The sequence below is a fragment of the Hemiscyllium ocellatum genome, chromosome 21 (assembly GCF_020745735.1).
Source record: "Hemiscyllium ocellatum isolate sHemOce1 chromosome 21, sHemOce1.pat.X.cur, whole genome shotgun sequence".
In the NCBI taxonomy this organism is placed as follows: Eukaryota; Metazoa; Chordata; class Chondrichthyes; order Orectolobiformes; family Hemiscylliidae; genus Hemiscyllium; species Hemiscyllium ocellatum.
Genome location: NC_083421.1, coordinates 35,921,466 through 35,935,528, shown reverse-complemented (window position 1 = coordinate 35,935,528; position 14,063 = coordinate 35,921,466). Strand labels below are relative to the sequence as shown.

General features: G+C 39.9%; 1 protein-coding gene across 1 annotated transcript in view; it reads left to right on the top strand.

Annotated features, from left to right (window-relative positions):
- The window catches only part of LOC132825649 (collagen alpha-1(XI) chain-like), an 80,765-nt gene that overhangs the window by 56,668 nt on the left and 10,034 nt on the right, over nucleotides 1-14,063 (top strand). Inside the window, exons 28-31 of the mRNA XM_060841018.1 lie at nucleotides 5,130-5,183; nucleotides 5,924-5,941; nucleotides 9,015-9,068; nucleotides 10,983-11,045. Coding sequence (XP_060697001.1) covers nucleotides 5,130-5,183; nucleotides 5,924-5,941; nucleotides 9,015-9,068; nucleotides 10,983-11,045 — 189 coding nt within the window. The remainder of the gene's footprint in view (nucleotides 1-5,129; nucleotides 5,184-5,923; nucleotides 5,942-9,014; nucleotides 9,069-10,982; nucleotides 11,046-14,063) is intronic.

Here is a 14,063-nt window from a genome sequence, read left to right as displayed (position 1 = left end):
ACAAGGATGTTGCCAGGGTTGGAGGATTTGAGCTATAGGGAGAGGCTGAACAGGCTGGGGTTGTTTTCCCTGGAGCGTCGGAGGCTGAGGGGTGATCTTATAGAGGTTTACCTTATTGAGTTCTTTGAGAAGGTGACCAAGGAAGTGGATGAGGGTAAAGCAGTAGATGTTGTGTATATGGATTTTAGTAAGGCGTTCGATAAGGTTCCCCATGGTAGGCTAATGCTAAAACTTCGGAGGTATGGCATTGAGGATACATTAGAGGTTTGGATTAGGAATTGGCTGGCTGGAAGGAGACAGAGGGTAGTAGTTGATGGATTATGTTCATCTTGGAGCGCAGTTACTAGCGGTGTACCACAAGGATCTGTTTTGGGACCATTGCTTTTTGTTATCTTTATAAATGATCTAGAGGAAGGACTTGAAAGCTGGGTAAGCAAGTTTGCGGATGACACAAAAGTCGGTGGAGTTGTGGATAGTGAGGAAGGAAGTGGTAGGTTACAGCGGGATATAGATAAGTTGCAGAGCTGGGCGGAAATGTGGCAAATGGAATTCAATGTAGCTAAGTGCGAAGTCGTTCACTTTGGTAGGAATAACAAGATGATGGATTACTGGGCTAATGGTAGGCTACTTGGTAGTGTGGATGAGCAGAGGGATCTTGGTGTCCATGTACACAGATCTCTGAAAGTTGCCACCCAGGTAAATAGTGCTGTGAGGAAGGCATATGGTGTACTGGGCTTTATTGGTAGAGGAATTGAGTTCCGGAGTCCTGAGGTCATGTTGCAGTTGTATAAGACTCTGGTGAGGCCTCATCTGGAGTATTGTGTGCAGTTTTGGTCGCCATACTATAGGAAGGATGTGGAAGCTTTAGAACGAGTGCAGAGGAGGTTTACCAGGATGTTGCCTGGAATGGTAGGAAAATCTTATGAGGAAAGGCTGAGGCACTTGGGGCTGTTCTCATTGGAGAAGAGAAGGTTTAGGGGAGATCTGATAGAAGTGTATAAGATGATTAGGGGTTTAGATAGGGTAGATACTAAGAACCTTTTACCGCTAATGGAGTCAGGTGTTACTAGGGGACATAGCTTTAAATTAAGGGGTGGTAGGTATAGGACAGATGTTAGGGGTAGATTCTTCACACAGCGGGTTGTGAGTTCATGGAATGCCCTGCCCGTATCAGTGGTGAACTCTCCTTCTTTATGGTCATTTAAGCGGGCATTGGATAGGCATTTGGAAGTTATTGGGCTAGTATAGGTTAGGTAGGATTCGGTCGGCGCAACATCGAGGGCCGAAGGGCCTGTACTGCGCTGTATCCTTCTATGTTCTATGTTCTATGTAAAATTATGAGGGGCATAGATAGGATAAAAAGACAATGTCTTTTCCCTGGGGTCGGGGACTCCAGATCTAGAGGGCATAGGTTTAGGGTGAGAGGGAAAGATATAAAAGAGACCTAAGGAGCAAGTTCTTCACACAGAGGGTGGTATGTGTATGGAATGAGCTGCCAGAGGTAATGGTAGAGGTTGACAATTGAAACATTTAAGAGGCATTTGGATGGGTATATGAATAGTAAAGGTTTGGAGGGATATGAGCCGGGTGCTGGCAGGTGGGATTAGATTGGGTTGGGATATCTGGTTGGCATGGACGGGTTGAACCAAAGGATCTGTTTCCATGCTGTACGTCTCTGTGACTCTATGACTCTGTGTTGCCAGGATTGGAAGGTTTGAGCTTTCTGGAGAGCTGAATAGGCTGGAGCTAATTTTCCTGAAGTGTTGGAAGCTGAGCGGTGATCATACAGCGGTTTATAAAATCATGAGGGGCAGGGATAGGATAAATAGACAAAGTCTTTTTTTTTGGGTTGGGAGAGTCCAGAACTAGGGGGCATAGGTTTAGGATGAGGGGGAGAAAATTTAAAGGGACAAAAGGGGCAACCTTTCATATATGGAATGAGCTGCCAAAGGAAGTGGTGGAGGCTGGTACAATTATACCGCTTAAAAGGCATCTCAATGGGTATATGAATAGCAATGGTTTAAAGGGATAAGGGCCATGTGCTGGCAAATGAGATGAGATTTATTTTGGATATCTGGTCAGTATGGATGAGTTGGAGCCAAAGGTCTGTTTCCGTGTTGTATAACTCTATGACTCGTAGATGCTATGTTGCAGATGATGTCATTTCTAATTAGTTTGAAACATTACATTGTCCTTCTCAGAGCCAACTAACTAACATTTAATGTAATGCTACAATGTTCATAAGAACTTGGAGCAGGAATAGGCAAATCATCCCCTTGAACTTGTTCTGTCATTCAATATGTTCAAGGCTGATCTCATCTCACTTCCCTGACCAGCCCACCTTTCATAACCCTTCAACCCATTATTAATTAAAAATCTATTTAATTCCTCCTTAAAATTACTCCAGGTCCATGTATTCACCGCACTCTGGGGAAATGAATTCTACAGATTCATGACCCTTTGAGAGAAATAATTTATCCTCTTTTCTGTTTTAAGTCTACATCCCTTATCCTAAAACTGTGAACTCTCATTCTGGATTCCCCATCAAGAGGAAACATCCTCTCAATATCCACTTTGTCAATCCCCTTTAGCATTTTAGATCTCCTCTCATTCTTCTAAACTTGAGAGAATATAGAACTAAACTGTTCCATCTGTGTCTTTACTACCTGAGAAAAGAACTGCATTCCAAAAGCTTGTTATTTCAAATAAACTTGTTGGCCTCTAACCTGTTGTCATGTGACTTCTGACTTTGTCCAGCCCAGTCCAACACTGGCACCTCCCCATCTGTCTTCATAAGACAAGCCCCTCATCTTTGGAACTTCAGGTATGGTCTCACTAATGCCTTATAGAGTTGCAGCCACACTTTCCTACTTTTGTACTCTACTCCTTTGTCAATAAATGTCAAAATTTCATTTCTTTCCTTTTGACCTGCTGTGCCTGGATAATGGTTTTCTGCAATTCATGCATGAGGACACCCAGATCCCTCTGCACCAAAGTACTCTGAAGTTTCTCTCCATGTCGATAATACGTTGTCTTTCTGGTCCTCTGAGCAAAAAGGATAACCTCACAGTTATTCGTTTTAAACTCCATCTGCCATATTTTAGCACATTCACCTAACCTATCCATATCCATTGTAAATTTCTTATTTCTTCAGTTCAGGAGCTTTTTTTAAAATCAGATGTCAAGGTGATTATAATTCAAATAGGATGAATACTGATTTTACCAAATGATTTAAAGGGGATGATAATGTGGAATAGAAACTATTCATTGTACAATTTATATCACTTGTGGAATATTGTCATTTGGTCTGCCATTGGATCCAATCAAGAATACAGAATTTTGCACAATGTTTCAATTGTGACCTTGGAGACTGCATTACAATGAAATGTCATAGGATATGATCTGCCTTGTTTACAATACAGAGCTGGTTTACTCTTATGTCCAGCTCAAAATATTAAACAATAAAGTTGGGAAAATTGGTACGTTAGTTGTCTCAAGTTTGTATGTTCATTTCACCCGTTAAAACATGGCTTTTATTTAAGGAATTTGAACTTTGGATTTGTTGCTAAAGTGAACCAGATTTTTTTTAAAATGGAAATCGGTGACGGTTTCCTGACAAAATTACTGAGACTAAGTTTATTAATTAAATTCAAATTCCACTCAAATCTGAGGTAGAATTTGTACCTGTGTCCAAGGAGAAGTAGGCTGGGCCCTTAGACAGCTGGTTCAGTGACATAGCAACTATACCACACCATCCCCTGTCAGAATCGTGGATATCACATCTGAAGCATTGTGAAACTGTGGAATTCCCTGTCCAGTGCAGCAGTTGAGGCTACTTTACTGAATATTTTTAAGGCAAAGAGAGAGAGCTTTTTGGAACAGTAAAGGAATTAAGGGTCATGGTGAGTAGGTGGGTGAGTGGAGCAGAGTCCACAAAAAGGTCAGCCATGATTTTATTGAATGGCAGAACAGGTTTGACGGGCTAGATAGCTTATTCCTGCTCCTATTTCTTATGTTATTATGAATTGGTTTTCGGTCATAAAGAGCAGCACATTTACAACAGACTCCAGGGACTGAAATTAGGCTGTTGGTAAATGTACATCAGTGATTCACTCACTTGAACTTTCCATTCAGATAATTTATTATGGATTCAATTGTTAAGAGTGAATTTGGAGACCCGAATTAATTAAAGCTTCAGTTTAATTAATTTGTTGGAAAATATTATGTGACAATATTATTGATGCTTGCACCAAAATGAAGAACATTGCAATAATTAATCATCTGCACACCAGGAACTTTAAAATTTCAACACAGTAGCAAATGAAATACTTTAAGTAGAATGCTTCAGACAAATCTGCAGTACCTCAGTGCAGTTTCACTTCTGTTCTCAGTTTCTCTGCTGAATCAATCTATTTGACGATTATTCGGCGAACCACAACAAAGTGCTATGATGTATTTTTCCTATTAAGAGTAAGGAGTGGATGGAAGTCCAAAATCTGCCACAACCTGGGATCAAACCTCATGCAGTTAATCTGATCCAGACGGCAGCTGTCTAGCCAACTGAGTCAAGCAGCTCGCATGTTGTCAAAAATTGTATACCAATCGCAGACAGAACAAAGAGAATTGGGTCTGAAGATGTTGTGTCCTGGGTGCATCTGATCAGTACTGAGACACAATATTGATATGGCATGGGAAGACCAGGAAAAATGGAAACATTTGTATTCTGATGTACATTGTTCTTTTGTCTGAATTAGCAAATCATAGACAGGAACACAATGTGGATTTCAGCAACGAAATTACCATGTGGTTTCAATTTCCAAAATATACCAAAGCAGCTCCTATCAGTTTGACTTTTTTTTCATTTTGTATAAGTATTCAATTCATTTTATTGTTTTAGTAAACCTTCAAAGTGATCATAAAAATAGCATATAACATACATGACATAATAGTAGAAAATTAACATCATACAGCATATTTGGATAAAATGACAGAACAGATATACTGTTTTGAAACACTTATTCACATAAGTAACCTAGATTTGTATTAGGTTAATTTTTACGGAGTTTCCAATGTGTTCAGACTTTGTAATGTATGAATAACAGAGGGATATTATTTATCTCCAATGACAGGGTGACATTGGCCACCCCGGGAATGAAGGGATGGAAGGAATACCAGGATTGCCGGTAAATGCTACTCACCTTAATTAATGTTGTCCTATTGCATTAAGGTTTGAAATAGTTTGCTGTATTTTTAATCACAAACTGAATTATCTACTCGAAGATCAAATGTTGTTTAAAAACTGGATGCACAGCTCAAGTACTGCCCGCAGCAAGATTTCAGCTTCTGTCCGCACTTGGTGCATGGTCTCTTGGGGCTGTAGTAGAGATGATTTGCAAGCCTTTTGGCTTCAGGATAGAGCAATAAGAAACCAGCTAGGAAATGAGCTTATCACTGATGTGCATTGTTGCTGAGAAGTCCTCATGGGGGAATCGTCTGAGAACAAGGGCAAGTAGGATCACGATGCCATCACAGATAAACTGCCAGCCAATACTTTGGGAGCCAATACAAGAAGAATGGTGCTGCTGGTACCACATCGGAGGCACTTGTTGAACTGTGCTCTCGTAAAAATCAGAACTTAAAGGAAGGAGCAAGTTTATTAGATAGGAGATTTTCAGTAGTAAATGCAGTAATGGAAAATTCATTAATCCTCAATGATGTGACAAGTAGTCTGTTCAAGGGCAACAAAGAACAGGCAACAAATGCTGGCCTTGCCAATGTTGCCCAAGCTGTGTGGAACAATAAAATATTATATCATCTTAGAGCCCTCTCCATCATGCTGTTTATAGGAGAGATGCAAATATAAATGCAATTTATTCAGGTTGCAATCCTGAAAATGAAACTGTTGTTTTCTGTTTCATTGCAGGGTCGACTTGGACCAAAGGTAAAGTAGTTTCCTATCAGACCAGGGAGTATATAATGTATCTAGCTAACAAGTTTGACTATTTTATAAAATGTATCCAGGTTAAAAATCATTTAAGGTTTCAACAGATCAAGCAAATACAGCTCACAAAATTCGGATCACAGAAGATTGTATATAAAAGTGCTCTTTTTGATATTAGGACTGAAAGCTTAGTCTTTTTCACTTTCCTCTGTCTACTTGCTTCACTATGGCAATAATTCATTTAAACCAATTTTTTGTTTTACGCAGGTGGTTGTACTTTGGAACAGGGGGGCGGGTAGCTCAGTTGACCGGACAGATGGTTTGTGATGCGCAATGATGCCAACAGTATTGGTTTAATTCCCATACTGACTGAGGTTGCCATGAAGGACTCTTCTTCTCAACCTCTCTCCTTGCCAGAGGAGTGGTGCCCCTTATGGTTAAACCACCATCAGTCAAACTCTCTCTCTCTCTCTCTTCTAATGAGAAAGCAGCCCCCATGCGGCTATACCACTCTCCATCAGGAGCCCACTTTGTCAAACTCCACTAAGAGTGCAGTATATTAATGTTGGTGGATATTCCCTTCTCAGACAATATTATTTCCTCCTTTCATGATGTAGAACATTTATTTAATGAGTGGTTGAGGCGTATCGATCAGAAAGTTCTAGAGTCAGTGCACACATATTGTTCTATTAACTGCTCTGAGCCGAGGCAGCAGTTATACTTGGTTTTAGTGTGCCTGCTTTAGGTGGAAGAGATGGATCAGAATTCTTTGTAACAACCCTTACTGGGAGAGAGAGAGAGAGAGTGAGAGAGATGTTCATATCTATGATGTGGAGGAGCCGGTGTTGGAATGGGGTGGACGAAGTTAAAAATCATACAACACCAGGTTATAGTCCAACAGGTTTATTTGGAAGCACTAGCTTTTGGAGTGCTGCTCCTTCATCAGGTAGCTATGGAGCCGGACCATAAGACACAGAATTTATAGCTAAAGATTACAGTGTCATGCAACTGAAACGATATATTGAACAAACCTAGATTGATGATGAGCCTTGCATCTTTTAGAATGGTTGCAGGTTTCAAGTCATTAGTATGTAAACCCTAGAACTTATTTTAAGTCACATTCTTGAGATAACAAGGTTTTATAACAAAAGGTGACATCTCAACTCAGACAATGCATTAAACGTGTGAGGATAGAGTCCGTCTGTATCCCAATCTTGAGTCAGACTGGTTCTATTTCCAAAGTGGAATTTACAAAATATTACATGTATTGACTGCCTGCATATTATGCGCTTTTTGAGTAAAATAGAATTTATCTGCAAATATGAGGAAAGGCTGAGGCACTTGGGGCTGTTCTCATTGGAGAAAAGAAGGTTTAGGGGAGATTTGATAGAGGTGTACAAGATGATTAGGGGTTTAGATAGGGTTGACAGTGAGAACCTTTTTCCGCTAATGGAGTCAGCTGTTACTAGGAGACACAGCTTTAAATTAAGGCGTGGTAGGTATAGAACAGACGTTAGGGGTAGATTCTTTACTCAGTGGGTTGTGAGTTCATGGAATGCCCTGCCAGTAGCAGTGGTGGACTCTCCCTCTTTATGGTCATTTAAGCGGGCATTGGATAAGCATATGGAGGTTATTGGGCTAGTGTAGGTTAGGTAGGCTTCGGTTGGCGCAACATCGAGGGCCGAAGGGCCTGTACTGCACTGTATTTTTCTATGTTCTATGTTCTACGATTCTGCAAATGCAAATTTATACGATAGACTAATATGTGTGTGTGCATGCACGAGAGAGAGAGAGAGAGAGAGAGCGTCTACATGTGAGTGTGCACGTGTGATGAGGATGGTCCATGAGGATGGCCTCAACTGGGACCTTAAGTTCATGTCACCCTCCAAATTACCCCACTATACTATACATTCGCATACACACACATGCTTACATACTCTCACACCCACAGATCCTCTCTCATACACATGCTCTCTCTTATACACACACACATACATCCCTCATACTCACACCCATGCACACACCCTCTCACAGGCTTCTCCTCCATCACACTCTCACCCACAAACACATACTCTTCCACATGCACTCACACATGCACACACTCATCCACATACTCATTCTCTCTTTCTCTCATGCATGTCCATACTCATGTAAGTCTGTAGTGTGAATTTGCATTTGCAGAATTATATTTGCAGATACATTCTATTTTGCTCACAAAGCACACAATCTGCAGGCAGTCAATCCATATATTATTTTATTAATTCCTTTTTGAAAATAGAACCAGTCTGACTCAAGATTGCGATATAGACCTAACCTCATATCTTTAATGCATTGTTTGAGCTGAGAAGTCACCCTTTGTTATAAAACCTTGTTATCTCGAGAATGTGACTTAAAAGAAGTTCTGGGATTTACATATTAATGAACTTAAACCTGCAACCCATTCTAAAAGATGAAAGACATAACAGCAATTTAGGTTTGTTCCATATATCATTTCAGTTTAATGATACTGTAAGCTTTTGCTGTAAACTCAGTGTCTTATGGTCCTGCTCCACAGTTATCTGATAAAGGAGCAGCACTCTGAAAGCTAATACTTCCAAATAAACCTGTTGGACTATAACCTGGTGTTGTATGATTTTTAACTTTGTTCTTGTCTGTGTAATCATTCAGCTCAGGACAGAATTGGATTTTGTGGTGATCCCTTTGAGTCTGATGTTACTCATTATCAAGGCTCACCAAAGGATGACGTGCAATAGTACTCCAGCAAGGAGTGAACAGGATTGAGTTTTAGCTTTACCAATGGGCAGGAATGGAGGGGCGTCTCAATGAAAATTACAAGACACTAATTACCATCCTGACTTTAAGCACTTTTACTGAGGACACACACCAAGCTCTTAATGGCTACTTAAACTTTTACCTAATCTTTGAGTCCTATATGCAAAAATATAGCTTCTCTGTTCTCTATCATGACAATGCGTTGGTTAACTGCTACAGTAGTTAAACACAAAGTTATCAATAATAAATAGAGTCTTTAGTATGATCATAAAAATTGATTAACAATGTTGATGATTTTCAGGGGCTTAAAGGATTTCCAGGAATGCCAGGGATAAAAGGTGCTGTAGGACCACCAGTAAGTAAGGATTTTGTTTTGTGCATATAGATCAATATCCATATTTAACTTGTCTTCCAGATTGCTTTTATAAATGTAACCTTTTCTATTGTTGAGTTTGTAGTACATGCTTTGCTCTGGACAAGTGATGGCAAAGGGAAGTAGAGGAGGATGGCTGGATAGGAAGGACAATAGAGGTGGTTGATGAAATAAGAATTCTTTTCACTATTTATAGTGGTCCACAGGTGAACTGTACTGCTCAGAGGAAGTATTTGAAATCAGACGTGGAGCAAAAGGCACACCTTTACTTTTGTGACAATATCAAAGAGAATATGTGGCAACGAGTTCCAGTTTAGACAATCTTTATCAGAGTCACATGCTTGAATTGTGGAATAAACATAATATATTGAATAAAAGTTTCCCTACACTTTCCATTTGGTGCACCCATAGTCCTTGTGAATGTCGTACATATAGATTATAGAGAATTGGAAACAAATTCTGCAACCAGTTGCAATCAAGTAAAATCAGGACTTGGGCAAGACAAGGTAGATGATGATTTCATGGATAACCTTTTGTCGGAATTGAAAGATCATGTAAGAAAATTTAGAATAAAGGAAGTTCTGAAGAACCTCCAAATTGTTAAAATGAGGAGAAGATATCAATGGTTTGAATTCCCTGCTGCAGATGCAGGTCTCTTTAAGATTCAAACAGATATATTTTAAAAATCAGAAATGTTCTGACACACCTCTGTTGCAAGTGGGACTTGAGCCCAACCTCCTGACTCAGAGGTAGGGGGGGCTACCACTTGCATGGCAACAGTCCTCAAAGTTCAAACAGGTCAATTCCAGAATTGTAAGGGAGAAGATGAGGCGCATTAGACTTTTGTATTCATGTTCTGGGTTGCATTATTTTGTCATCCAATTCCATTTTGTTGTAACCCTTCCTTCTTTCCCTGCCTTTCTTTCTTCTTTTTATTGTTGTTGCATTGCTCCTGGCATCACTGGGAATTCATGAATTAATAATGAGTCAACAGCAGATGGTGGAATTTGAATTCAGTGAAAATTTGGAATTAAGAGCAGAATGATAACCATTAAACCATTTTTGGAAAAAAACCATTTGTTCACTAATGTCCTTTAGGGAAGGAAACTGCCATCCATACCTGGTCTGATCTACATGTGACTGCAGATCCACAGCAATATGTTGACTCTTAACTGCCTTCTGGGCAATAAATGCTTGCCTAGCCAGTGATGTCCTCATCCTGTGAATGATTTTTAAAAAGTCAATGTTTTGATACATTCTCCCCATCGAATTGCGCTATTTGGCATGTTTCATGAGTAGTACATGTATTAAGTTACATTGTAGTATGCTCGAAGAAACTGAAACCCAGATTAGGTTAGATTCCTTACAGCGTGGAAACAGGCCCTTCGGCCCAACCAGTCTACATTGACCCTCTGAAGAGTAACCCACCCAGATCCATTTCTCTCATTTAGTATGGCCGGTTCACCTAACCTGCATGTCTTTGGACTGTGGGAGGAAACCAAGCACCTGGAGGCAACCCATGCAGACACAGGGAGAATGTGCAAACTCCACACAGACAGTCAGCTGAGGCTGGAATCAAACCTGGGACTCTGGTGCTGTGAGGTAGTAGTGAGCCACTGTACCACCCATCATGTTGTGCAACTATTTAACCAACAAAAAAAAACTTTATGACCTGTAACAGCAGTCGTATTTGGCTTTGGACATGAAGCAAGGTAATGGGAGAAGAGTGTGTCATATTGTTGTTTATCCTCATTGGTGAGTGAATTTATCAAGAAGAAATTCTGCAATTTATTGTTTATGCAAAAGAGGAGGTAGACAGGCATTGAAGTCACTAATTTTGGTTTTAAGACAAATTCGCTAATGATGATTTCATTGTGTAATTTCCATTTTTTTTAGGGCCTCCCTGGTCCTCCTGGTCCACCAGGACCTTCACTGAAAATGCCTAAAGAAGAATTCCAGGTACAGCGTATACTAGGAATCTACATGCTTGTCCTACACAAAATGCATTTATTCTCAATAGAAGGTGTTAACTCAGACTGGAGAACTTTTCTATTTGCATCAACCATAGCCCTTTACTTTGACTGAAAAAAAAACAAACAAAACAAACATGGCCAAGAGTTTACAGTCTGAAATTATGAACTCAGCGTTGAGCTGGAAAGACTTTAAAGTGCCTATTTTAAAGCTGAGGTGCTGCCCATGAAGTTTACCTTCACCATGTCTGTCATGTCTCCCTGTATGTCTGCTATTAACCCTCTTCCCCTCCCACCCAGAACTAGACCAATCTTCCCCATGTTCTCAATTTCCACCCCAACAGCTTCCGAATGCAATATATTTTCTACCTTTTGTTTTCTTTCCGACCCGCTAGAAGCACTTTTATTGCCCCATCTCTCATCCCAGTCCCGTTGCCTGATGAACTCCTCTTGTCATTTAATCTCTTCCACTGTATCACAGACTCAGGCATTGAGTAAGGAGTGGGTTTGGACAAGAACAGCTCAGAGCCTATTGTGTCTCTAAACTTGCCCAGTTCTGAAGAAAGGTCATGAACTCTGTTCCTGCATGGATGTTGAGCAACCTGCTGAAATATTTTATTTCAGAAACCTTAAAAGACAGGAAATTGTTCAGTGTGAACCAGAACAATGTTGCTAATGTGGTCTAAGCATATGAAAACAGATTAAGTTGCAACTCATTAACATTTTATACCTACTTTGTTATGAACCGAAAAGATTTCTTGAGATTTGATGTACACTGAAAGTTCAAGTAGATATAAATGTTTTAATACATTTCCTCCATACAATGGCAGTATTTGACTCACCTTATGAGAAAGACATAAGTTAGGTTTATGTTTCTACTGAGATGCTGACAGTTTAAATGCCATTCAGTCCTTCTGGATCTCTGTGATTCGGTCACTCATTTGGCAATGTCTCCACCAACTGACCCGAGCAGCAGGTAAATTGTACACATCACAAATTATATAGAACACTCTGTATCTTTCCACTGTCCCATTTCATCCAGATGCTACAGCCTTTAAGCTGCATAACTGAAGCAAGGTATGGCAGCAGTTCGCAAAGCATTCAAGCAGGTGCATAACAAGTCCTGTCAAAATCCAATCTAATGTTTCAACACACTGAAAATTGGAGAGTTGTCAGCTTGGTGTTCTGAGTTCAGGAGTCCATTCTGAAAATACTAAATACCAGTAGCTGTAACACTGAGTGGTGAAATGTACACTTAATTATGTCACAAAAACAAGGTACAGCAGGTTATTTTTCGTGTTTATACATGCAATAAAAGTTGAGAAGTCTTGATGTTATACAGGAAAGATATTAATAAGCTAGAGATAGTTCAGATAAGATTTATCAGGATGTTAACAGGTTGGAAGGTTTGAGTTATAATGAAAGGCTGGATAGATTAGATTAGATTCCCTACAGTGTGGAAACAGGCCCTTTGGCCCAACCAGTCCACACCGACCCTCCGAAGAGTAACCCACTCCCCCTCAGATTAATGCACCTATCACAATGGGCAATTTAACATGGTCAATTCACATCTTTGGACTGTGGGAGGAAACTGGAGCAGCCAGAGGAAACCCACACAGACATGAGGAGAATATGCAAACTCCACACAGACAGTTGCCCAAGGCTGGAATCAAACCTGGGACCCTGGTGCTGTGAGGCAGCAATGCTAACTACTGAGCCACCATGCCGTCCCAAAACTCTTAATTAATTACTGATATTAATGAGGCGATGGCCTCCTGTGCAAGAGCATTTTATTAGCCAACGGAGTGTTGAGAGGTGACCGTAGAGGTTTATAAAATACTGAATGGTATGGATAGGGTTAATGATGAGCGTCTTTTCCCTAGGATGGGGAATTTCAAGAATAAGAGGCATATTTTTAAGGTAAAAGGAGAGAGATTTAAAAAAGACAAGTGGGCAAATTTCTTTACACAGGTGGAATGCATGTGGAATGAACTTCTTGAGGAAGTGGTGTGTGTGAGTACAATTACAATGTTTAAAAGACGTTTAAAATAATTGCATGAACAGGAAAGGTTTGGAGGGATGTGAGCCAAGAGCAGGTAGGTGGGACTAATTTAGTTTAGGAGTATGGGCGGTTGAACTGAAAGGTCTGTTTCCATGCTTTCGGACTCAATGACTCTAAGTATCTTAGACACTGAACAATGTATTAATGTGAAGAAAAGTTTCATTTTTAAATTTTGGTCACAAAGACAGGTTGGAACTTTTTAAAAGTTCAGAGGTTAATTTTTCACGGTGCATGTATTTGCAGTGTCAGCGATATTTTGATCCCCATTCCTCATAACCTTGAAAAATGTGGAGATGGGGAATTGGCTTGAATTACAAGATAATATAGTGAGGGACAAGACTAGGCCGGAGTGAGAGAATCTTACCGCTGTTAGATTTACAATACTTTTATCAGACTTTGTTCTGCTGTCATTGCATTCAGTTTCACAACTTGTCGTAAAAGAATTTGAACCACATCATTTTGAAGAGGGAGACTCTTTGATTTTAAACTTAACACAAGAGCTAGAAATCATAAGGCTTTTCGAAGTTTTAGAATTTTATACCTGTGAGAGGTGTTAAGAGTTCACATGTTCTGTACATAGAGGGTGAATTATAATTACACCATCATCTTGGTGGTGTCTGCTGAACTGTTCTCCATTATTTCCTTGAGAATTCAAAAAAAAGATTATTCAATGTAATAAAACAAAGAACTGTGGATGCTGGACATCTTAAACAAAGCCAGAAAAAGCTAGAGGAACTCAGCAGGTCTGTCAGCATCTGTAGAGAGAAAGCAAAGCTAAGGAATTTGAGATGTTCTCTCTGATTTCTCTCCACAGAAGCTGCCAGACCTGCTGAGTTTCTCCAGCAATTTCCATGATTTATTGCAAGTCTTCCAATTACTCGAAGAGGATCTCATTCACTTGGGTCTTGTGACTGACTTGAGGCAACCAACATAAATTTTTGTTTT